The 24,443-nt window shown below is 43.6% G+C and overlaps 1 protein-coding gene across 1 annotated transcript; it reads left to right on the top strand.

Annotated features, from left to right (window-relative positions):
- Positions 1-842: 842 nt before the first annotated feature.
- Positions 843-24,426, top strand: myh11b (myosin, heavy chain 11b, smooth muscle). Its single transcript, XM_048245201.1, has 40 exons — positions 843-1,181; positions 1,530-1,686; positions 2,358-2,385; positions 2,757-2,850; positions 4,247-4,339; positions 4,437-4,500; positions 5,154-5,252; positions 5,508-5,651; positions 5,973-6,068; positions 6,817-6,935; positions 7,559-7,711; positions 8,054-8,227; positions 8,518-8,691; positions 8,795-8,909; positions 9,277-9,470; positions 10,227-10,348; positions 10,571-10,640; positions 10,951-11,111; positions 11,408-11,516; positions 11,812-11,943; positions 12,319-12,525; positions 12,939-13,076; positions 13,163-13,286; positions 13,413-13,584; positions 14,359-14,571; positions 15,043-15,187; positions 15,634-15,840; positions 16,067-16,171; positions 16,569-16,721; positions 17,235-17,483; positions 18,052-18,264; positions 18,556-18,768; positions 19,230-19,391; positions 19,701-19,829; positions 20,224-20,309; positions 20,474-20,597; positions 21,046-21,254; positions 21,800-21,908; positions 22,467-22,639; positions 23,646-24,426. Exons 1-40 carry the CDS (start codon positions 843-845, stop codon positions 23,857-23,859), a joined length of 5,982 nt encoding a protein of 1,993 aa, XP_048101158.1. The 3' UTR covers positions 23,860-24,426.
- The last annotated feature ends 17 nt before the right edge of the window (positions 24,427-24,443 follow it).

The raw sequence follows: 24,443 nt of genomic DNA, 5'->3' as shown, positions 1-24,443 counted from the left end.
CTGAGACCCAAACTCGTAAGCACCAGCACCCAGAAAAGAGAACATAGGCAAGTAAATGCATCTCTCTAATGTGTCTGTTATAATCTCTCTATTGTAGGCCATTTATCTTTATTGTAAGCTATTTCTAGTTAGTTGATGTTTCCATGCTATATTATTTGATGTTTCCATGCTATATAATGTAGTATATGCAGTGAAAAATAAAATGAGTGTTTTCAGTTTAGCAATCAACTAATAAGTAGAGTACATCTCTTTCAAGTATCACATCAGTGATATGCCGCAGCATAATTGCAAGCCTTAGGCTATCATGTTGAGCTCTAAGTGAAAACATAATGTAATTGTTTTGTTGTGTTACTGCTTTCTTGTTGATAGTCCTAATATTTTTTGGAAATTAATTAATTGATTAGTTTATCAAAGCATCATCAATTTCCATAATCATGTGACTTTTTTTTTCTGTATCATGGAGTGACAGTTAAGGGAAGTTTTTCATCATATTGTCTTCAGTTTATTATTAAAAGACATTGGCTTGGTTTGGACACATGGCCTATGCCTTATATGGAATAACTTAGATGGATGTTTGCCCAGTATCCCTCAATACAGTAGAGGAAGAGCAACAGTGTAGAACCTACTGTGCCCTTATTTGGTCATCATATAGTCATCACTGTCTTATTGTGGCTCTGCTGATTTGAATGTTATATTGGATTTAGCATGAGTTGCACATATCTCTGGGCACTTGAAGTGAAGTCATTGTGGATAGAAGCCAAACTGTCCAGCAAGAGCATACATGATATTTTCCTGTTTTCTTTTTTTGTGTTAAGGGCACATAGGCAAGTAAAAAGGTCAACATGTCCAAGAAACCAGATGATGATAGTGACAGATTCCTTTTCGGGGACAAAGACTTTAAACAAAGTGGAGTGGGCCAAGCAGACTGGTCTGCCAAGAAGCTGGTGTGGATCCCATCGGAGAGAGATGGCTTTGAGTCGGCCAGCATCAAGGAGGAGAAGGGCGATGATGTCCTGGTCCAGCTGGATAATGGGCAGAAGTTGACCGTCCACAAAGACAGCATCCAGAAAATGAACCCACCGAAGTTCAGCAAGGCAGAGGACATGGCGGCGTTGACCTACCTGAACGAAGCCTCGGTGCTGCAGAACCTGAAGGAGAGGTACTTCTCAGGGCTTATTTATGTGAGTAAAAACACTTACGCATTCTCATTCATATATGAAGCCTCCCAGGCCCTCTTGAAACCACTGACTGCTGAGAACAGTGAATAAATTGAATAAATAGTTTCCTGTTAACTGTTCAACTGGTGTCAATACATACAGTGGAAGCATAGTTTATGTGAACAGTTTAACTGTTAATAAACCTGTTAACAGCGTCCTGCTATTAATTAGGAAATGTCATCAGTTGCAATGTCACAATCTCATTTAGTGATAGAAATCATTGCATACACCTCCCTACCATCCTTTCTATATCCTGTGTAGGGTGTGCATTATTGTGTTTTGCTGAGCATGCATTGACTACTCTTCTTGCAGACATACTCAGGCCTGTTCTGTGTGGTGGTGAACCCCTACAAAATGTTGCCCATTTACTCAGAGAAGATCATCGAGTTGTACAAGGGCAAGAAGCGTCATGAGGTCCCCCCACACATCTACTCCATCACGGACAATGCTTACAGGAACATGATGCAAGGTACAAAGATCAGAGAAAGAATGGCACTATATATAAGTCCCAGTGGTCACAGCAGTGGTCATGTGACTTGATTATGTGTTGTATGTTTCTTTCTTGCTGTAGAAGTAGAATATATACATTTATCAAGCCGTCTGAGAGTGGAAAATATTTGACATCCCATGTCTGCATAATGGATGTGTTTTATGCTGGACAAAAGGCAAAAATGATGTGTCCAGTCCATTGTAGTGCAGCTCTCAACCTTGTGACATTTAGTAAATGGAGGTTTCCCATGCCCAGTCTGTGATAGTCATCCAAGCTCCACATCCTAAATCCCCGTCACAGGTACTGGGGTACAGCGTACGCTCTCAGAATAGCCATACATGGCCCCGCTGCCTCTTTAGATCCGCTATTTTTGGAAAGAATATGAGAGAGAAGCGTGAGAGAGAGAGAGAGAGAGAGAACGAGAGAGAAAGGTTAATCTTGTCCTGTGGTCATTTAGACCCCTTTAAATTTCCAATGCTTGTCCTTCCTTTGGATAACAATCTGTGAAGTTCATGTTTAGACTCCCTGGACTCCTGTTAATCTGTTTTGGCCCTTTGCTTTGCTTTGAGGAGCCACGCTTGAGCTGGCCCTGTCCCTGTGGTCCCTCAGACAAAGTTTTCAGCATGTCTCTTTCTGTTCTCCCTCCACAGAGCGTGATGACCAGTCCATTCTGTGCACGTGAGTGAAAGGGGAAATTGCACTTGTGTCCAATCGACGCACTTCACTAACCTTTAACACACAGACAGAATCTCCTACTTCTCATATGCTCTCGTTCATGTTCATTACACAATTTGAATTTGGTCGTTTGAATACTCAAACATCACATCATAATGCAAGACTCTACATTATACACAGCTGTCATTGACATAAACGTTGGCTGGATGCATTTAAATAGATTAGAGGTTTTAAATGTTGAGAGAAAGCCATTAACTAGTCCTAAGTAATCGCTGAGGTCACTATCTTGATGAGTGTCCTAGCTATTTTGAATGTTTTTTTATTTAAACAGCATGTGTAGCATTTCCATTTTAAATGTTCTGTGCATGTGGTAGAGGAGAGTCAGGAGCTGGGAAGACAGAGAACACCAAGAAGGTCATTCAGTATCTGGCAGTGGTGGCGTCCTCTCACAAAACCAAGAAAGACTCTGTAAGTGTCAGCGTCATTGCTTTCCAACACGTACCCCAAGTTACAGTTGCTGTTTATGTAGAAATGAAAGATGGAACGACTCACAGACGCACACACACACACACACACACACACACACACACACAGAGACAAACAGACAAACATGCGCACACACACACACACACACACACACACACACACACACACACATATGCACACACACAGACAAACACACACAGACAAACACACACACACACATACACACACACACACACACACACACACACAAACACAAACATACACACACACACACACACACACACACTCACACTCACACTCACACTCACACCACACACCAGACCATGCAGACACATACACACACACACACACACACTGTGGATGGATGTCTTGAAATTGATAGTAATCTTTGTGTGACAGGCCGCCCCTGGTGCATTGGTTAAGGTATGGATAAAGGCCATAATGTATCTTGTAATGTCTGGTGGTGGTGCTTTCTGCTTTGTGTACACTGTCTGAGACACTATCTGAATCTGGAAAAATAGTCACAAAAAGATACAATCTCATTTTAAAATGAATAATGAACATTTTCTCCAAATAGCAAAGTCAGCTGGCTTACGTAAGTAAAATACTAGAATAAAATGGTAGATTTGTAGTGGAGTGATAGAGTGGTAGTTCTTGAGTGTATAGTTTGTAGTTGAAGTTTGCTTAGTAGCTTGAGTGTATAGTTTGTAGTTGAAGTTTGCTTAGTAGTTTAGCATACATAAACTGTCACGTGTCACAATCCTGTCACATGTGACACTGTCCTAGCCACCTTTGTTATCACATGACTTAAAAAAAGGACTGCAAAACAAATCGAAATTACCAAATCCACGTAAGGTAGGCCTAGTACGTTTGTGCTATCTCTAGATTGCAAGAGGTGTGTGATCATGTTTGTGAAATGCAACTGGCAGGGAAAAACTATGTTGGCTTGTCTGACCTTATTTGTGGTTTGTAGTCTTATTTTGCAGTCATATGATGACAAAGTTATCAAAGTGTTGCTGTTCTTAGCTCAGAGGGGACTAGTCTGGGAGAGTACAAAAAGGCCAGCAACAGGGTGTTCTGCTTAGCCCACTCTACTGTATTGTCTCTCTTACAGTTTCCCTCCTGTCGTTGCATGTATGTGTCTGTTGGACAGCGATGCTTTCTTTTAGGCAAATATAAATACATTGTTGGTTGAGTAGCCATATTGATGCCAAACTGATGTTTGACATTTGATCACAAGAATTTAATCAGAAGTATTTGCAACTGTATAAAGTAAAACATATATGTGTATGTCATCTCATAAACTGATGAATCAGGCATTCTGTGATGCACACTGTTGATTGTTTCAAATAATACTGTGAGGATCTGTCCTATTCAGGGAGAATTGGAGAAACAGCTTTTACAGGCAAATCCCATTTTGGAGGCTTTTGGAAATGCCAAGACCGTTAAAAATGACAACTCTTCCAGATTTGTAAGTCCATAGATTAAAAAAAACACATTCTGTTGAGCAGGATAAATGCATAAATTGCATTCAAAGTTAATATTTATTTTTCTATTTTCTCCTTAAGGGAAAGTTCATCAAGTTGAACTTTGACGTGACTGGCTTTATTGTTGGGGCCACAATTGATACATGTATCCTCAAAAAGCCTCAAATGGCAAACCATATAATTCTTCTCAAATTTAAGATATTGTTTTCATAAGGAACCTAATGTGTTGACATTACCTCACACAAAGCACTGAGGGCATACCTTCATAAAGGAATGCATCATGGATTCATAAATAGCAATGCACTACTCAGTAATACTTTTGGCTCTACATTATACAGTAGATTTCATAGTCACTTGATTTTTGTCTACCTGGCTCATGTGTCTAAAATAGAATAGAATAGAATAGAAGCTTTATTGTCACTGCGATGAATACAGCGTATTAACACAATGAAATTCAAGGTGCCACTTCTGATCAGTGCTTTTAAAAATAAATAATTAAAAAAGATAGATTGGACAGACTCTTCCCCTACTCACACTTTACTCTCTCTCTCTCTCTCTCTCTCACACACAGGATAGATAATAACAGAGTCATTCAAAAATCTGACATCCTACCTTCTTCCCTCCCACACACACACACACAGCCCTCCAATCCACACATGTGTGAATAGCAGCAGGTCTCTAGGCAGGTAGAGCAGGAGAAATCATGTCCAGAGGTAGTTGTGGTTCACATTATGCTAGAGGAAGGATGGAAACATGGCTCTATCATACGATGTTCCCCTAACTATTGAACACCTAAAGATCTGCTGGAGAAGTCCCGCTGTGTGAGGCAGGCAAAGAACGAGAGGGCCTTCCACATTTTCTACTTCATGGTTGCAGGGGCCAAGGACAAGCTCAAAGGTGTGCTGATTACCCCTTACCATCTTCTGTTAAACACTGACACATTTAAATGTAGATTGTTGTATTTAAGGTAAGAGATCTCAGAAGCAAATGCAAATGCTGAATGCAAATTTAAATGTCAATATAAATGTTCAGAGTTGTTTGAATAAAGATTTGCATGTGAACATCAACTATGCACATATTTGTGTGTGTGTGTATATATATATATATATAGTGCATATATTCTAAATGCAGTGAAGGTTGATGTCTCCACAGAGGACCTGCTGATTGAGAGCTTCAGTAGCTATCGCTTCCTGAACCTTGGCCATGTCCAGGTCCCGGGCATAGAGGACGACGAGATGTTTGAGGAGACACTGGAGGCTATGGCCGTCCTAGGCTTCAACGAAGACGAGAGAATTGGTGGGTTAGGCCTTGTTTAAATTCAACTAGCACTGCTACACTTCACTACTCCACCACAGTACACCTCTACTGCACCACCACTTACAGAGGAGCATTTCCTCAAGGATACCTTATCTGGAACTATAGCCAAAAAGGTCAACAGAGAAAAAAACTAAATCTTTACAAAAGAATCAACAAGTGTCCAGCGTTGTACATCTCCTTGAGACATATTCATACCTTATTATGGTGCAATGAAAATACAATGGAATGGAGCTCAACTGAGTGTACAACTCTTTTGTGTTCTCATCCCTTCTCTCTATTGGCCATCTTTGTCAACTTCAGGGATGCTGAAGGTGGTGTCCACTGTGCTGCACATTGGTAACATTGAGTTCAAGAAGGAGAAGAACCAGGAGCAGGCGGCCATGCCTGACACCACAGGTACAGACATTAATGGCAGAGTGCAACCTCAGCCAAGTAGATGTTTAACCATTTTGGTAGGGAAGTCCTCTGCTCTGCATAAACTTTGTCCGTGTTTGTTTTTTACGGATCCTGACTGCTTCAATATACGGTTGACGTATTCCACCAATAGATCATGATGGACAATGTGGTATCTAGGTTTCTGTACCAGGCTTGTGCAAAATTCCAGAATTAAATTGAAAATGGCTCTTAAATTCCAATTCAATTCTTGAATTTCATTTGCATTTCAATTGAGGTAGCAAACAGGAAGCAGAATTGCAATTTGAATTGTGCACAACCCTGTTCTGTACCTATATCTGTGTATGTTCAGAGCAGAGGAAAGTCATGTTGACAAAAAGAGTAGAGCTGAGCCAGACATATTAATTATTGATGATGGTGCTTACAGCATAATGCGTTATGAATGTATATTGCACCAAAGACATTTCTAAGAGTTTATTGCATTAACTTCATAGTGCATATATAATTGACTTAAGACCATAATATCTTTCATTTTAAAACAAAACTGTTGATTTCCAATGTTTACAGTAGACATGCTAAAAGTTTCACATAGGATCAGTGTTCTCTAATAGCTTTGTGTGAGATGGGGGCCTAAAATAGGACTACAGTGATTACCAAGAGTGCTTTCTCTTGATTTTCTCCACAAGTGGTTAGCCCTATGTTAATTCATTACACAATGAATTCAGTTTATACTCTCCTAACACTCCCACAGCTGCTCAGAAGGTTTGCCATCTGCAAGGCATCAACTTGACAGACTTCACCAAGGCCATGCTTACCCCCAAAATTAAAGTTGGTAGAGAGGTGGTGCAGAAGGCACAGACCAAAGAACAGGTGGGTTCCATGGAGTATGCTAAATCATACGATCAAAAGTATAGTATTATTTAAGTATACTGAAATAAAATCACTGAATTGTCAAATTGTGAATTGGAATAAAACTGAAATCAAATAATGCTCTGAAATAAATAATAAATAAAAAAACAAAACATTCACTTATTCTATTCTATTTACCCTTATGTTAAAACATTTGACAATTAGAGAGATAGGTTCCATTTTGCACAGTGTTGTTTATAAACTTCAAGTGGTAATTTTACAATGGTGTTGACTGGCCCTCTACAAGACTGAGATCCCTTATGACATGCCAATAACATGGTCACAGGGGACTGCTCAATATGGCTCTGTAATCATTTTGGTAGATTTGTACTGGCAACCATATATCAAATAGTATCCTAACATATGATGGAAAACCTTTGAAATAAAATAATAGCTATTTGGATTAATATGGTTCATATACAAAGCCATATTTCAATGTATGACAAGCAACTTGATCCTTGAAACTTTCAGTTCCCACATATGTAGTACTGAGTAGATGTGTGTGTGTGTGTGTGTGTGTGTGTGTGTGTGTGTGTGTGTGTGTGTGTGTGTGTGTGTGTGTGTGTGCGTGTGTGTTTTTATAGGCCGACTTTGCTACTGAGGCTCTGGCAAAAGCCATGTATGACCGCTTGTTCAAATGGATCTTGTTACGTGTGAACAAGGTTCTGGACAAGACCAAACGTGCTGGGTCTTCTTTCATTGGCATCCTGGACATCGCCGGCTTCGAAATCTTTGAGGTTTGAAGTCTTGCCCTGTAAAGAAGCTATGTGTATATATGTTTTAGTGTGCCCTGTAAAGAAGCTATGTGCATATGTCTTTGTTTTTCTGTGTGTGTGTATGTGCATGCATGTGTGTGTGTGTGTGTGTGTGTGTGTGTGTGTGTGTGTGTGTGTGTGTGTGTGTGTGTGTGTGTGTGTGTGTGTGTGTGTGTGTGTGTGTGTGTGTGTGTGTGAGAGAGAGACAGAGAGAGAGAGAATCTTCACTGTACAACTTTCTTGGAACTGATAGATCACCTCTATGCTAGAGAGAGCGTTCCTGCAGCCAGTTCATTATGGTCACCTTCTGGTGTTCCCCCACAGGATAACTCCTTTGAGCAGCTGTGCATCAACTACACCAATGAGAAGCTCCAGCAGCTCTTCAACCACACCATGTTCGTCCTGGAGCAGGAGGAGTACAAGCGTGAGGGCATCGAGTGGAGCTTCATCGACTTTGGCCTGGACCTGCAGCCCTGCATTGAACTCATTGAGAGGCCGGTCAGTTTCAGATCTGTTGGCCTGGAACATCCTGTGAAAGAAAGTTAGAAAATGGGCTCACAGCTTTAGTCAAAATATATAATATACATACCACTTAGACAAAAGTGACTTGTAATACCAATATTCAGCAACATTACAATGTATCAGGACAAATAAATTAGAATAGTCAGTTATATGCAAGTAAACATGCATTGCATGCATCCTATGTTAATAGTTGACGTTATACTGGTGTGAGAATTTTGCATTTGCCGCTGTTTTCATTCCATTCATCATTCTGTGCCTTGTTCTAGAATAATCCTCCAGGCATCCTCGCTCTGCTGGATGAGGAGTGCTGGTTCCCCAAAGCCAGTGACATCTCTTTCGTGGACAAAGTCTTGAACACACACGGTAGCCACTGCAAGTTCTCCAAACCGAAGCAGCACAAAGAAAAAACAATGTTTGCAGTTCTGCACTATGCTGGGAAGGTATCTGATATTTCTCTAGGTCCAAACAACTGAAGAGGTTGATATAGAAGCAAAGTCATTGATTGCATTTGGTCAAATGTGTTGCCATGTTGTCCGTGTGTAGGTGGATTATAATGCTGCAAACTGGCTCACCAAGAACATGGACCCTCTCAATGACAACGTGACCACACTGCTCCAGAATTCCTCAAGTGCTTTCATACAGGATCTATGGAAAGACAGTGAGATATTTTTTCAGTACAATTTTATTATAGGAATCATAAACAACTAATGTGTAATGTGTAATAAAACAAAGAGTTAAACACTGTCATGTGACACATAAGACTTTTCCAGACTGACTCAGGGGGTCAGAATGTTGGGTGATTTTACACATTATTGTACTATATTTACCAGCCAGACTCAGTGCCAGCAAATGCAAGCTCTAGCTCTCATCTTCATCTGGTTCTCAGGCTATTCATTTACCTCAAAGTCTTATTATGGTCATAATGGCCAGGAGTTTTAGATGAATTCCCCCGTCATCACAAAGCACTTGACCCTGCGCTTGACCCCCCCTCCTTCCCTCCTTCCCTCCCTGCTCGGTTTCTGCAGCGGACCGGGTGGTGGGTTTGGAGCAGATTAGCAAGATCTCGGACAGCTCCATGCCCAGCTCGGGCAAGTCCAAGAAAGGCATGTTCCGCACGGTTGGGCAGCTGTACAAGGAGTCCCTGGGCAAGCTGATGACCACACTCCACAACACCACGCCCAACTTTGTGCGCTGCATCATCCCCAACCATGAGAAGAAGGTAGGTGCTTAGTTTGGTCACAGAGATGACACCTGGGCCAGTGGTGTTGTCATTACTGACTAGCATTACATCTGTGGGGGTATGTTGATGCACTGCTCAACAAGCAAACTTCACTACAACTACATAAGCCATTTCAAAAATATAGGCGCAGAAAAAAATCTGAATTCAATTGCTTCAGCCAACTGGGGTAATTTCGGATATACACATGAAAGGTGTTTAATTCATTGTGCTGTAGGTAGCAGATTTCCTACAGCTTGTGTTGTTTCTCAAACTTTTTCAGACGAAGGACTACTTAACCAATAAAAAAGAAACGCACGGACCACCTAGCTAAAAAATAAAAGATTACACCTACTTCAACAGTATATTAGCCTACAATAGGCCTACTCACTGAACCACCTTGCTTATTGTCTTTGCACTTATTGTGCTTATTGTGTCAGAGGATTCATATGATTTAAACTGGCATATCTTACATAGACAGTGTTGCAGAACGGTTTGGATTTACACACAAGTTGGTTCAATATTGAAAACAACTCATCTATATTATATTTTACCGCGTCTGCTCACGGACCACTTAGGATAGCTTGCGGACCACCAGTGGTCCCCGGACTACACTTTGAGAAACACTGTCCTACAGTGACCAGTCAACAACCAAGCCTATTTAACATTACACAACATGACACAGGTTATAATGACAATTATCACCTGGAGAGAAGAAATTGGACGTTCTGGACACTGACCTGAGCCACCCTTTTGTAGGCAGGAAAGATGGATGCCAATCTGGTGTTGGAACAGCTGCGCTGCAACGGTGTACTCGAGGGGATCAGGATCTGTCGCCAAGGCTTCCCTAACCGCGTCATCTTCCATGAGTTCCGTCAGCGGTGAGCCTCTCCACCATTTTACCCTGTCCAGTGTGAAAGAAATATCTCCTTTGATCCCATACAGATATGGTAGTCAGGTTCAACAGATTTATGTATTTAAAGTATTATTGCCCACTTTGGGTCTCATATGCCTCTATGAAATCCTAGCTTTGAGCACCATGTCATATGGATTTAATGGTTTCATGATTTCATTTCATGGCATGTTTGCCTTCCACTCCACAGCTATGAGATCCTGGCCTCCAGTGCCATTCCTAAGGGTTTCATGGATGGAAAACAGGCCTGCACACTAATGGTGAGTGTCCTCCAAAAAACACAACACCCGCCGCCTCTGTTTCAATGTGTGGCATAGTTAGCTGTAGAGCTGCTCATGTCAATCATACACAACAGAACCTCATAGAGAGTCAACAGTACATTGATTACATTACGTGTCAAATGTATTACTTTTTTGTGTGTACCATGATGTATGTACATGTGCATGCCAGTGTTGACGTGTGTCTAAGAGACAACATCACAGACATGCTGCTTTTGTTGCTGGTGCTTGTGCCTGCCATTGCTCCATGGCTTCCTGCAGGTGCAAACGCTTCTTTCTGTACTTCACACAGATTAAGCATCTTGATCTGGACCCCAACCTGTACCGCATTGGCCAGAGCAAGATGTTCTTCCGCACCGGCGTCCTGGCTCAGCTGGAGGAGGAGCGCGACCTCAAGCTCACCGTGGTCATCATCGCCTTCCAGGGCCAGGCTCGCGGCTTCCTGGCCCGCAAGTGAGTCCGACAAGGGAGCCTCTCAGAGGAATAGGTTCTCTTTTCAGAGTTCCCAGATCTTGGGTCAAACAGTAATTATTGTGTAAAAAAGTTGAAAGTGATTGCAGATTGAAGTAGCAAAAAGTAAGTAAATCCAAAGCAAGTCTCACAAGTTTAGGTTCAGATAAATCAATGGTCAAAGTTTGAAGTGTATGTCTAGTGTTGATTTTTTTTTTAAAAAGACATCTCTGTAATTGTACTACTTTGGATTTGGAAAACTAGCTATATGGTGGGTTTCTCCATTCTCCCAAACCCAGAGCCTTTGCTAAGCGGCAGCAGCAGCTCACTGCCATGAAAGTGATCCAGAGGAACTGTTCTGTGTACCTCAAACTGCGGAACTGGCAGTGGTGGAGACTCTTCACTAAGGCAAGGCTCTTCAGTCTCATTTTATCTATGCAATTTGGATAACATTGGTACGCAAGTTAGGTTCATGACTGGTGACTCTACGTATGTGGCTCCAGATGGCCTTTGAATTCAATAAACTGTATGACTTTTCCACCACTGCTTGCCAGAGCGTGACTGAACTAGCTAGAGTATAACTGGCTAAAGTGGCTTCATTTGTGTGTTGACATTGCTCGTTAGTGGAATGTGGATGCGGATATGTCCTAGTCTTTGTAAATGGCGGTTAAAGTCATACGCTCCCCCCTCCTAACCCCCGCAGGTCAAGCCTCTGCTCCAGGTGACCCGACAGGAAGAGGAAATGGGTCAGAAGGAGGAGGAGCTTATGAAAGCAAAGGAAATTGCGCAGAAATCTGAGTCTCAGCTGAAAGAGATTACCCAGAGGCACACTAAGGTAGAGGATGAGAGAGACGCATCCAAACAAATGTGCATATACTCTGACACAGTCATACATCCACTTGATATACCTAGAAACAAAAAAGAAACGTTTGCATATACCATCAAACATGGTCCAACAACTGTACTCACCAACACACCAACACAAACAAAACATACACACACACACACACACACACACACACACACACACACACATACATACTGTACCTACATTGCCCGGGCATCATTTGAAACCTAATTACTTTTCTCTGTCTGTCTGTCTGTCTGTCTGTCTGTCTGTCGGTGTGTGTGTGTGTGTGTGTGTGTGTGTGTCTGTCTGTCTGTTTGTCTTTGTGTCTGTCTGTCTGTCTGTCTGTGTGTTGCATCTCAGCTGCAAGAGGAGAAGAACCAGCTGCAGGAGAAGCTGCAGGCAGAGACGGAGCTGTACGCCGAGGCGGAGGAGATGCGTGTGCGTCTGGAGACCAAGAAGCAGGAGCTGGAGGAGGTGCTCCACGAGATGGAGGCCCGTCTGGAGGAGGAGGAGGAGCGCAGCCTCGCTCTGCAGCAGGAGAAAAAGGACAGGGAGCAGCAAATCCAGGTCTGCTAAAACAAACAAATACACAAACAAACAAACAAACAAACAAACAAACAAGGGAAACATTTGCTTATTCTCCAATTTGAGCTAAGGTTCAGATCAACATTTCCTACTGTTAAAAGAGAGTGTTCCTTGTCCCCATCTTCTTAGTGCTTAGCTGTTTTACTTTGCATATTGTTGTGTGTTTTATCCTGTTTAGTGGTACCTGCTCTCGTAAAGCTCTTCATTACTTTTGTCTGGGAAAAGTGTCATATGAATAGATTTTACTCACTTTGCCTCTGGGCTTTTTCTCGTTGTTTTTGCGCTACAGAGATAGAAATTCAATCGGATTTAATTGAAATGATACCTGTTACAATAGTAGTATACATTGATCTGTATTGACATTTGATGAGCGTCTACTGTGATGTGATGTGCAGGACATGGAGAAGCAATTGGCTGAGGAGGAAGATGCCAAACAGAAGCTTCAGCTGGAGAAGGTCTCTGCAGACGGAAAAATCAAGAAACTGGAGGATGACGTCCTAGTCATGGAGGATCAAAACAATAAGTTACTGAAGGTTGGTGTTCTTGTTGCAAAACACAAAATATATCTGAACACAGACCAACAAGCATCATTTATATTATTCTGTCCTGTAATTTACAGGAAAAACAAATGATGGAAGAAAGGATGGCTGATGTTAGCTCCAATTTGGCTGAAGAGGAAGAGAAGTCCAAGAACTTGACGAAACTGAAAAATAAACACGAGTCCATGATAACTGAACTTGAAGGTTCGCTCATCATATTCTTATCTCTTACCAAAATGATTCATTGATCATTTCATCACTTGAAAGATGTTGAAAGTTGTTAAGGATTTGTATGACCCGATTCAATGATTCAGCATTTATCCTTCTCAGTCCATTTGAAGAAAGAAGAGAAGTCTCGCCAGGACTTAGAGAAGGCCAAGCGCAAGCTGGAGGGGGAGTATAACGACCTCCAGGACCAGCTAGCTGACCTGCAAGCCCAGATTGCTGACCTGAGGGCCCAGCTGGCCGCCAGAGAGGAGGAGCTGCAGGGAGTGGTGGCACGGTAAATTACCGTAAATCAGGGAGTGATGGCACAGTAAATTACTGTAAATCAGAGAGTGATGGCACAGTAAATTACCGTAAATCAGGGAGTGATGGCACAGTAAATTACTGTAAATCAGTCAGCATTGAGATTTTTGTTCACTCAATCTCCCTACCCTGCCAACTCCAAGCAGATGCCCCCTATACCCCCCTCAAAGTTCTGCTCAAGGTGTCTTCCTGTTAAAGGGGACTTTTCCCATTGTCCCATGTCACCTTAGTGCTTACATTAAGGGCCTCAAGCAAGTGGTATGCTCCTCGATGCACATTTGCGTGCGTCGAAGACGTGTGGTCCCAATGTTTGGGAAGCACACGAAACACCCCACATGCACGTTGATGACGTAATTCTCATCACACGTGGTATGTGCGGGACACAGACATGGCATATCATGGCCTTTAGACTTTGAGACAATTTCAATTGTTTTGCCGCTATGTAAATTGAATTGAATTCAATTCAATTGAACGGAATTGTACTGAATGGCTCATCAACACTGAAGCATAAGCAAGCTCAAACCTTATGTGACAACTCATTATAAAGAAATGTCTAGTGCATTTCTAGAACTTCCACTGATGGTAAAATAATGAGCCAATCAGTGAATAAAACGCCGTAAAAAGGCGTCCGGTCAAGGGTAGAATGATATCCTAGGTAACATCATTTCACCAAAGACCTCACAAAGTTTCACCAGCAACCTAGCCTGGCAGACTCAAAGTCTTTCCCTTGTCCTGACCTGTCCTTCAGGCTGGAAGAAGAGTCTACTCAGAAGAACAACGCCCTGAAGAAGATCCGTGAGATGGAGGGCCTGATCTCGGAGCTCCAGGACGACCTGGAGAATGAGCGCAACGCCCGTGCCAAGGTGGAGAAGGCCAAAAGGGACCTGGGCGAGGAGCTGGAGGCCCTCCGGACGGAGCTGGAAGACAGTCTGGACACCACAGCCGCCCAGCAGGAGCTCAGGTCAGCAGCAGAGGGGTCTCAGGGCCACTGGAAACGATGTCAGGGCTCGGTGGCAGGCCAGTTTTTAAATGCACACTCAACATAACCCGCTCATGTTATCTTGTTGTTTTGTTGACTTAACAATGTGTACTGTAGTGTCAAGTTTTATTACACATAACTCAAAACAACAAGATGACTTGGCAAGGTCATATTTTACAGTGCAACTAATGCAAGTAATAACACCCTCATCTCTCATCTTACCCCCTTGTGATCAGAGTAACCCAGAGGTTCTCTACAAATATACCGCATAGCCATACATACACAAACACGCACAGTACAGCACAGTGAGTATGTGTGTGTGTGTGTGTGTGTGTGTGTGTGTGTGTGTGTGTGTGTGTGTGTGTGTGTGTGTGTGTGTGTGTGTGTGTGTGTGTGTGTGTGTGTGTGTGTGTGTGTGTGTGTGTGTGTGTGTGGATATAACTACTTGTGTAGGGCGAAGCGGGAGCAGGAGGTGGCCATACTGAAGAAAGCCGTGGAGGACGAGGGCCGCCACCATGAGGCCCAGGTGCAGGACATGCGGCAGAAGCACACCCAGGCCGCGGAGGAACTCAGTGAGCAGCTGGAGCAGACCAAACGGGTGAGGGGGGCAGCATAACATAGCCCCAGATCTCTCAGTGGTATCCTACAGTTGAAGAACAACCAAGAGCCAGTTATTGATTGGACACTTACAAGATGATCACTCTGACCATAATGTTGCATAATGTGCAATCACATAAGTAAATTCTCTTCTAAAAGGTTGTAGTATAAATAATTGTCAACTTTTACTGTTTATCGCATCAACCAACATTTCCATCAATGCACGCAGTTGTGGAACAATTATGCACTGTAATGAATTGAAAGGTGGGACATACAGTACTAGCCCAAATTAGTAGCAATCACACAAGGAAACATACAGTACATGACACATTTGAGATCAATATGATATTGTTTGTACAGAGTGGCAGACCTTGAGTGATTAAATGTATGGCATTATGTTGCTGCATTTAGTACCCAGTTGTGACAGATGTTTCCATCTGTCATCAGGTGAAGGCCAACCTGGAGAAGGCCAAGCAGGCTCTGGAGAAGGAGGCGGCTGACATGAGTGCGGAGCTGCACTCGCTGGCCAACTCCAAGCAGGACGTGGAGCACAAGAAGAAGAAAGTGGAGAGTCAGCTGTCTGACCTGCAGTCGCGCTTCAACGACTGCGAGAGACAGAAGGCCGAGCTTGGGGATCGCGTCTCGAAACTCACCGTGAGCACTAAGGATCGATTGCACAGTACATATAACTGAATGACTCGATGTTTTGGTGGTGTTTTGTCATTCGTCAGAAACATAAAATAACCCCTTGCTGTATATTTCGATTTAGAATACACATCCACTGTTATGTAAGCCACTTACTGTACAGCTCATATCAATGGTCAGACTGTGTATTGTAAAAGACTGTTCTGATGTCGTCGTGCTGCTCTGCTACACACAGTTGGAGCTGGACAGCACCAGTGGTTTCCTAAACGAGGTGGAAGGCAAGAACATCAAGCTGAGTAAAGATGTCACAAGCCTCAGCTCCCAGCTGCAGGATGCCCAGGTGATCCTCACTTACAGCTGTGTCACTCTCACCACATGACACTCAATAATGTCCCTAATGTTTTACCCCAAACACACTAATGGAATGGAACTCATGTGTGCATAGCAAAGATGGTGATAGTCTCACATTAGTATTTGGTAGTTGTTTTGTAGTGTGCTGTAATCAAATATTATAGATTTATGGTAAGTATTTAATGATAGTTGAATTGATATTAGAAATCAATATATTTGCTCTGTATTTGATTCTTTGTAGTGGTTGTTATTGTCATGCTAAAAGCATGTTAATGTTATCTAATGTTTTGTGTCATTCTAAATTTCCCCTGGGATGAATAAAGTATCTATCTATCTATCTATCTATCTATCTATCTATCTATCTGTCTATCTTTTTGGGCCCATAGGAGTTGCTGGCTGAGGAGACCCGTATGAAGCTGAACTTGTCAACGCGTTTGAGGCAGGTGGAGGACGACCGTAACGGCCTGCTGGAGCAGCTGGAGGAGGAGACGGAGTCCAAGAGGAACGTGGAGAGGCAGGTCTCCAGCCTCAACATGCAGGTGGGTGTGCTGCACAGCTTCCATAGTGAGATGGTGGTGATGATCAAGTGGCAGAGAGGAATGTAAAGAGGTGATTTAATCTTGCTAATCTTATATTCGATTAGATTGGATTGAACCTTATTGTCATTGTGCAGAGTACAAGTACAGAGACAACGAAATGCAGTGTGCGTCTAATCAGAAGTGCAAAAAAGCAGAAAAGTGCAGTGTACACAGTTACACAGTATAGCATTTCTGCTTTTCTTCCAGAGCACCCATACAATGTCATAATACATATTGTCAGATGATATGCAATACTGAATAATTTAGTATGCTGTGACTTTGATATTGTGGCTAAATAACATAAACATAAATATTGATATTGTGGCTAAATACCATAAAAATAAAGATAAATTAGATTAGATTAGATTCAACTTTATTGTCATTTAGCAGAGTACAGGTACAGAGCCAATGAAATCCAGTGGAGCCAATGAAATGCAGTATAAACATAAACATAAATATTGCACCTGTTTATAGCTGTCAGATACCAAGAAGAAGCTGGACGAGGTGAGCGGCAATCTGGAGGTAATGGAGGAGAGCAAGAAGCGTCTGCAGAGGGACCTGGAGGCCACCAACAACGAGTACGAGGAGAAGGCGGCCGCCTACGACAAGCTGGACAAGAGCAAGAACCGGCTGCAGCAGGAGCTGGAGGACCTCCTGATGGACCTGGACAACCAGAGGCAGCTGGTCTCCAACATGGAGAAGAAGCAGAGGAAGTTCGACCAGGTGGTTTAATACATATATTCCCATATGGGTCATTCTATGACATACTTATACACATTAATTTACATATTTAATGTTATATTTATATAATTTACATATTAATATATATTTAGGTATATTTTTAAGTCACCATGTACTCTATTATCCATTCCTTGATATTGCTTGAGTAGGAGTGACTGAAAATGTTGACCTGTAGAAACCTCATCCATGAAATGGAAGTTGTCAAATTTCCAAACACAAGCAGTCCAGGGGCGCGTTTCCCAAAACCACAGTTGCTAACTTTGTTGGTTGCAATGCAATTTCCCATTGCCAACCAACTAAGTTGCTAACAGGTTAGCAACTATGGTTTTGGGAAACACACCCCAGAGCGTTAGGCAGTGTTCCCATCAATAACCTAGTCAAGCCAAATTGTGTCGAGTCCCCCACAGCACCTCCAGTACACCAGTAAAGCCCTTCCCATCTCCCTAAAACTGAATTTCCCTCCGGGAACAAGAAACGTACTAACTAACCAACCAATCTACTAACTAACTAACTACCTAACTACTGACTGACTGACTGCGTCCCCCTGCAGATGCTGGCTGAGGAGAAGAGCCTCTCCTGTAAGAACGCTGAGGAGCGGGACCGTGCAGAGGCTGAGGCCAGGGAGAAGGAGACCAAGGCCCTGGCGCTGGCTCGCAACCTGGAGGAGGCGCAGGCCTGTCTGGAGGAGCTGGAGAAGGTCAACAAGAGCCTGAAGGTGGAGATGGAGGACCTGGTCAGCTCCAAGGATGACGTGGGCAAATATGTGAGTCAGTCATCTGCTGTTGAAATAAACATGGATATAGATGGAGACACTATACATACTAGGCAGATACAGTCAATATTTCCCACATGTATTGATCGTGTGACTATATCAGGTCACTGTGTATTTATTCACATATAGTTATGTCTATTATTTATATATAAATGATAAAGTAATTTCATTACAAGCATATCAAGCATTCATAGACTGAAGACCATCTTCCCCACTAACCATTTGTGAGAAATGACCACCTGTTGATGGTAAAGTCTTTCCCACTGGTTCCTCTTCTGTCAGGTGCATGACCTGGAGAAGGCCAAGCGGACACTGGAGACCCACGTGGACGAGATGCGCACCCACATGGACGAGCTGGAGGACGAGCTGCAGGCCACAGAGGACGCCAAACTCCGCCTGGAGGTCAACATGCAGGCGCTCAAGAGCCAGTTTGAACGCGACCTGCAAGGCAGAGACGAGCAGGGAGAGGAGAAGAAGAAGCAACTGGTCAAACAGGTGTCCTACTGGCCTCTTCTGGAATCCACCACGGATGTCACAATTATGTTTTCTTCACAATGTTTTCTTACTTGCAGCTGTCAATGGATGCATGATCTTTGAATTTCCTCCGGCATATAACCACATTTGATAAAGGCACAAATGTTTATAGTTGTTACAAGCATATCAAGCATTCATAGACTGAAGACCATCAGTGGTGCAACAACACATCATCAGTAGGGTTAAACTAACCGGTCTCACGACGGTCTAAACCCAGCTCACGTTCCCTATTAGTGGGTGAACAATCCAACGCTTGGTGAATTCTGCTTCACAATGATAGGAAGAGCCGACATCGAAGGCTCTTATTTTAAATGTTTACTTAAATGTTTATTATATTAATGCCTGAAGGAGTCCTTCCATGCCAGAGTGCTATAAATCTGATCATATGTTTCATATTTTCTGGTATATTTGCATTTTTTCAGGTGCGTGAACTTGAGGCAGAGCTGGAGGATGAGCGCAAGCAGAGATCCTTGTTTGCCGCCGCCAAGAAGAAGCTGGAGGGAGACTTCAAGGACATGGAGGATCAGTTTGACACCGCTTGCAGGGGGCGAGAGGAGGCCCTGAAACAGCTGCGTAAAGTCCAGGTGAGTCTCTGCGGTCAGCTATAGCATGGAAAGCTCAGATTTAAAAAGTAAAACTCTTTCAGATAAATATACAGTATCAAGTGAGTCTTCTGAATTGGAGTCTTCTGGCCACCATTCGTGGACAAGGAAGATCTTGGACAAGGATGAAGTTAACTTCATGTGCGGTTAAAAATATAGCATGTAAAGGTTTAAAATATGGCAGGTAGAAGTTAGAACAGCGCCGTGCCAGAAAAACTGCAGACTATAGATGAGATCTATCCCCTTAACCATGTTACACTGCTGCAACACTGGATGGCTGTCTTTCCACAGGGCCAGATTAAAGACATCCAGAGAGAGCTGGACGACGCCCGTGCTGCCCAGAAGGAGGCGCTCAACAATCACAGGGAGTCTGAGCGGAGGGCCAAGGCCATAGAAACTGATTTCATGCAACTGCAGGAGGTATTGATGCATTGCTTATATCGCCTGGGTTTACTGGATTTCACTGTAATCGGCAGAGAAGACACAGTCTCTTACACTGACAATAGGAACACATTTTCAAATCTATTTTTATGGGTAGTAAGAAGATACATAAATCATAACAAACCCAAATCATAACAAACCCAAATCATAATCCCAATATTTAGGAAAGGTTCAATCACACAGCCAACTGGACACCCAACAATACAATACAAAATACCCGACAACAGAGATGCAGTAAATAACATAAAGCTCATGAGCAGTGATGACTTGCACTACAAGGCTTCTGCCAGTGACCATCACTGAGTTGGCATGAAAAAATGAAGCCAGTTGTGAGGGTCCAGCTGACCTGTATGTTGTCCTACTCTGCCTGTAGGAGCTAGCAGCTGCAGAGAGGGCTCGCAAGCAGGCAGAGACCGAGAGAGACGAGATGGCTGATGAGCTGGCCAGCAACTCCGGAAAGTGAGTAGCAGGACGATCTTACGTCACAAATCCACGCTCTGAAACGGGCAACAGAGGTCATCAGCAACAGTGAAGAGAAGACTTATTATGATCATCTCTTACTACTAAAGAGTGGAGTTTGCTCTGTTTTTGTTCCCGAGTGTGACGCCAGCCTGTGTTTGTAGGACAATGAACAGCGAAGATAAGCGTCGCCTGGATGCGAAGATCGCCCAGCTGGAGGAGGAGCTGGAGGAGGAGCAGGGCAACCTGGAGAGCGTCAACGACAAGCTCAGACGGAGCATCCAACAGGTGGGGCAAACTGTACAGCTACGAGGTGATACACATGATGTACAACAGCACATGTGTGGACCTATCAGGGGACATATGGAAGAATATTAGAATCAAATGTTTTGTACGTGTGTATCACGTTTTGAAACTGTAGAAATTATTTGTAACTGTAAAAATGATCTGTACAAGTAACTGTCAATATTACAAATATACCCTACACTTACAAATCTATTCTACGGGTACGGATCGGTTGAGACATGAGTTTAATTCCACCCATTTTACCCACAGCCACTTGAGGGTTTTTTTTCTGACCTGAGGTCATTTCTCGACTCCCCCACCCCATCACTCTCTCACTCCTTTCCAGTCTACTCTTCACTGTCCCGTCAATACAGGCAAGAAAAGACCAAAAATAAATACATCTTTAAAAGCCCTCATTGTCCGTGTCCCTCTCTTCTCTGTGACGCCGCAGGTGGACCAGCTGACCATCGAGCTCCAGTCCGAGCGCTCCATTTCCCAGCGCAACGAGAGCACGCGCGTGCAGATGGAGAGGCAGAACAAGGACCTTCGGGGGAAGCTGCAGGAGATGGAGGCGCAGGTCAAGTCAAAGTTCAAGGGCACCATCTCCACCATGGAGGCCAAGCTCCAGCAGCTGGAGGAGCAGCTGGACCTGGAGAGCAGGTGAGGGGGCACTCAGGTGTGACCAGGTGGGGGGGTGTGACCAGGTGTGACCAGGTGGCAGGGTGTGACCAGTTGTGACCAGGTGGCAGGGTGTGACCAGGTGTGACCAGGTAGCGGGGTGTGAACAGGTGTGACCAGGTAGCGGGGTGTGACATGGACTAGAATGGCCTGTTTGGGAAAAGGTTAGGTGGGGTAAGGGGTTGCATTTGTAACTTTGCTGCTCGTTTTCATATACAAAAAGCCATGTAACATACTATAGGAAAAGAAAACACCGGACATAAAAAACATAATAGGGCCCATTGCCAATTCCAAAGTAGCTAAAGGGAGAGCTTGATGGTCTTTTTGGCCCTCTCAGTGGGGGCCCAAAAGACCATGATATCAAAGGGAGATGTCTCTTAAGATGATCTCAAATTATTAATGATCAAATACCAAACAGTTTGGTGACAGTTTACCTTTACACCACATGTTTTCGGACTCTTGCGATTGTGGCTGAACATGTTGCCCTCAGACCCTTCTTGATGTTTCATGCTGTTTGTTTCTGTCAGGGAGAAACAAGCCCTTGCCAAGGCTGTGCGTCAAAAGGACAAGAAGCTGAAGGATATGACTCTGCAGATGGAGGACGACCACAAGCAGGCAGAGCAGTATAAGGACCAGGTGATGTGGTCGTGAGACGCACAGTACTGCTAATTAACGTATACTACTTTGCAGTAATCCGTCTGTTTAAACACATGTACAGTAGGCAATAAGCACCTGGGATTTGACTCGGTTCCTGCTAGATTTGAACACAGGCAGTTTTATCGCTGATGTTATTCTCGGCATACCATATAGCCTACATACCATACAAACATACATGCATATTAGTCATGTTGACTTAAGAAGCTGATTTAAATAAATGAAACCCTTTTCTGTTTTCTGCTGAAGAGAATAACACTGAATGGCACACTGCACAGTCAAAACCACCCCCTCCATCCCCTCCACCCCCCTCCACCCCCCTCCATCCCACTCCATCCCCTCCGTTCTCTGCAGCCCAAGTCAAGTCAAATGTATTTCTACAGCACATTTTCATGCATACGGCAACTCAACACGTTTTACAGGATACGCTGACGGACACAACCTAATCAATCAATCAATCAATCAATCAACCAATCTAATCAATTTCATCAATCAAACTAACATTTCACCTGAGTATTGAACTCGTCTGTTCTCCCGCAGGCGGAGAAGGCCAACACTCGCGTGAAGCAGCTGAAGCGGCAGGTGGAGGAGACGGAGGAGGAGTCCCAGCGTGCCACCGCCGCCCGCCGCAAGCTGCAGCGCGAGCTGGACGAGGCCACCGAGGCCAACGACTCGCTCACGCGGGAGGTTTCCTCACTCAAGAGCAAACTAAGGTGGTGCGAGAGTGACCTCTATCTGTGAATGTATGTAGTGCATGCGTCCACCACTCACACAGCCTAACCCTAACTGCATTGCACTGACTAACTGTGCCCTCGTTTTGAGGCTTTGTACTTCCACCCGGACTCACTCTTACTGTCATGTTACTATTCTGCTTTCACTGGTTTGACAACCCTGCTTTTCATATCATAGGCCATTTGCTCTTCATTATTCTGTTATTCATAGATGATCTTCATACCTTTGTTTTTCAACAACTGAGCTTTCTCAGTCTTAGATGAGACATTTTTAGCTTGGGATTGTAGGCCGGCTATGTAGTTCTAATATGGAGAAGCCCCTGGGGTACTTGCTTGTATCTGAACACTAACTCATTACTTGACAAAAGCTTTTGCAAGATAGCACTCAGCTAAGTTTACTCAGCGCTCTTCTCCAAATCACCAGTGGTTTCCCATGTTTTTCACTGAACCATGTAGCTGTGTCTTAGTAAAGGGTCTGTGACGCAGAGCTGAATGTTTGCCCTGGGTCAACAGATGAATCACTACATTTATGGAAGTCATCAATCTTTGCTGCTTCCACACTGACAGAGTAACCTAAGCTTGATTTACAACACAGCACTGTGCGTTTTTTTTCCTTCCAGTTTTTCCTGTTCCTCTATCAGTTGTGTTTGATGACAAGTTTCAGGGTTTTTTAGTATCCTGTAGGCCTATAGAGTATTGTGGTCCTAAAGTCTGCAACCACCTTGCTCTCTGACTGTTTTATTGGTGGTAACTGAATATAATGAATGCCACGGTAGAGTAGTAGCTGACATGAGATAAGGACTTGAACACACATCTTCCGTGGGATGTTTTCTACTAATCCTCTCACTTGAGCCCCCTCAGGAATGCAGGCGCAATTGATTTGTTCCTTTGTGACTCAATAGACCTCCGTCCATGTAACCACACTCCCCGCTCCCCCTCCGAGAGCCTTAACTTAACCCCCTGCTTCTGTCCTCTGTGGCTTCTGTAGGCGTGGCAACGACCCCGCGACCTCCTTCAGCAGCTCCCCGCGGCGCATCAGTGGTGGGGGGAGCAGTTTTCTGGGGAGCCGCAGGGGGGTCATGGAGAATTCGGACGTGGCTGGGGAGGAGGGTCCACCACGCTCCCCCTCCCCCATCATGGACCCACTGGACGAGGAGGAGGAGCTCCGGGGAGAGATGAATGGTACTGAAGACTACGACTAGAACCCTTCCTGCTCACCTAAATAAGATGAATCTAGATTAATCAAAACTAATTTATGAATGACCACACAGAGAGCAGAGGATTCTGGGACGCATACGGCACAGATCTGGGCCATGCACGTTCCAGTGTCCGCTGCTGTCTGAATCAGACTAGGATCCTTTTTGTCTGATCCTTTGGGTAACATGTGGTTTTCCTTGCTGCCAATAATCCTACTCTGCTTTGCCTGATAAGCGTCCACCATCGTCTAGTGCCTTATATTTACCTTTTTCCTGATCTAGAACTGATAGCAGAGCCTATAGTCCTTTCATTACACTTAGATACTAGCCAGCAATTCTCTCAATAACTATAGACCCTATTCATGCCATATTTTAATTTATAACATGTATTGTCCTGTAGTGTATAGCTTTTTAAGGCAACAGTAATATCCTGACTGACACTGTGGGGTTCACATGTTAAGTTATAGCATTATTTATTTATATTTACACATACATATTTTGATCACGTCACATTGTTCCACCCTTTCGAGAAACCTCCTCTCCTCACTCGGGAATAAACAGATTTCAAAACCACTCAACCTGTCTGTTTC

The sequence above is a fragment of the Alosa alosa genome, chromosome 6, assembly GCF_017589495.1.
Source record: "Alosa alosa isolate M-15738 ecotype Scorff River chromosome 6, AALO_Geno_1.1, whole genome shotgun sequence".
Lineage (NCBI taxonomy): Eukaryota > Metazoa > Chordata > Actinopteri > Clupeiformes > Clupeidae > Alosa > Alosa alosa.
Note: the sequence above shows the minus strand (reverse complement) of the source record. Positions and strands in the feature narration are given on the sequence as shown.